The following is a 1,760-nucleotide window of genomic DNA, read 5'->3' on the forward strand; positions in this document are numbered from 1 at the left end:
TATCATTATTATAACTTAACTATTTTTGTACAAACATTTACCCACCAGTGTAGCGGGCAGCCCTCTAAGATTTATTTGCCAAACAGGAAATCTACCCACATTTGGCACTTGGCTGGTGTTAATTTTGGGCCCTGTTTGAAATGCATGTTTTCTTTAAAAATCTTCAAAATCACACCATTTATCATTGCCAGAAACTGTGAAATATTGTTATTTGTGGTGAAGGGCGCATCATGCATTTTCCCCCAGTCGCTCAAGGAAAAATATTTGAAGCTCATGGGGAGGGTCATGATATTAAAAAATAATGGTAATAATAATAATTAAAAAAAAAAAAACGTAGTCACACCCCAGCAACCCCCCACCCGGTTAAAAAAGCACCATCCCTTACTTAAGTGACATTGCAAAAGTAGTATATGAGCATAAAAATTTAAAGTAAAACCAAAAGTAAAAGCACTCTATATTTAGAATTATCCATTTCAGACTCATATTGTGATATTAATGGATTATAAAACATGAATATAATAGTGTTCACTGTAAAATTTGATTAATGCTGCAGGTGGAGCTCATTTTATTCATTTTATCAACTTTGCTGTTAAGCTCAATCTACTCAAACTATAATAATATACATATTTTTGTTGGGTTTATATTTTGCATTGATAATCTGACTCATCAGAGCTTCAAAGAGCTTCAAAGCTGTCAAATAAGTGTGGAAGATTAAAAAGTACAATGAGGCAAATTGAACTACATAAAACCTGAATGAATATTTCGTGTAATAATCTTGGGTGAATAAAATGTTTTGCTTCCTTTTGTTTCTGTATGACCAACAGGAAAGTGAAGGGCTGCACTCTTGATGTCCACCCCACTGAGAGAGCCCTCGTGGTTCAGTATGAGGTGGAGGCAACTGTTTTGGGAGAGCTGGGGAACCCGATGGTTGGAGAACGAAAAGAGTGTCAGAAAATGTGAGAAACACACACTTTTAAATGTGTACAATATTACATCAGTCATATTTCTGTACCAGGATCTTATTTCATACCTTTCATCTGAAATTAGGTGCCCAAAAGTTTGGCTCAAAAGCAGTAATTTTACGCGTCTGTATTTTGTCCTTCAGTATTCGCCTGAAAAGCCTGAACGGCCACACAGATATATCGTCTTTGGCCCGGAAGGTCGTGGAAGAATGTCGGCTGATTCACCCGTCCAAACTCAGCGAGGTGGAGCAGCTGCTCTTCTATCTGCAAAACCGCAAACAGTCAAATGGTATTAAGAAGTTTATTTATTGACTGCGTTACAAACAACATTGATGTGTTCACAATTAAGTGTTCCTAAAGGTTAAAGAATGCATATTACCTTTCACAGACAACCAAGAGAAGAAACACATCTCACCTCGAGACTTTACACCTTACGCAGGAGTGGAGGTAAGAACAAATGTGTGTTTTTACAGTACAATATGTGTATGTAGTAATGTACAGTATATATAGGGATGGCTTACAAATATAAGGATTTGCCAACATGAAGTGTCTTAGTATGGAGTTAGGCCACCACGAGCCTCCAGAACAGCTTCAGTGCTCCATGTAAAGTCTTTTGAACTCTGTTGGAGAGAACAACATTCCTCAACAAGATATTCCTCCATATTTATATGTACAGCCTTCTTTTAATCAGGTCGTCTTATTAGGATCAAGATCTGTTTTGCAAGTGTTACGCCCCTCCCTCTGTCTTGGAGGCTGACATGGGCGGCTTCATCAAGCAGCATGCTGACACAGGAGGGT

At 38.0% G+C, this 1,760-nt stretch overlaps 1 protein-coding gene across 1 annotated transcript; it reads left to right on the forward strand.

Annotated features, from left to right (window-relative positions):
- Positions 1 to 824: 824 nt before the first annotated feature.
- LOC121963812 (kinesin-associated protein 3-like) lies at positions 825 to 1,409 on the forward strand (the record flags this gene model as incomplete). Its single annotated transcript, XM_042514057.1, has 3 exons — positions 825 to 956; positions 1,106 to 1,251; positions 1,351 to 1,409. Coding segments are annotated over 3 exons (337 nt in total), but the record flags the coding sequence as incomplete, so codon positions are not given.
- Between the last annotated feature and the right edge of the window lie 351 nt (positions 1,410 to 1,760).

Source organism: Plectropomus leopardus, unplaced genomic scaffold (genome assembly GCF_008729295.1).
Source record: "Plectropomus leopardus isolate mb unplaced genomic scaffold, YSFRI_Pleo_2.0 unplaced_scaffold12621, whole genome shotgun sequence".
In the NCBI taxonomy this organism is placed as follows: Eukaryota; Metazoa; Chordata; class Actinopteri; order Perciformes; family Serranidae; genus Plectropomus; species Plectropomus leopardus.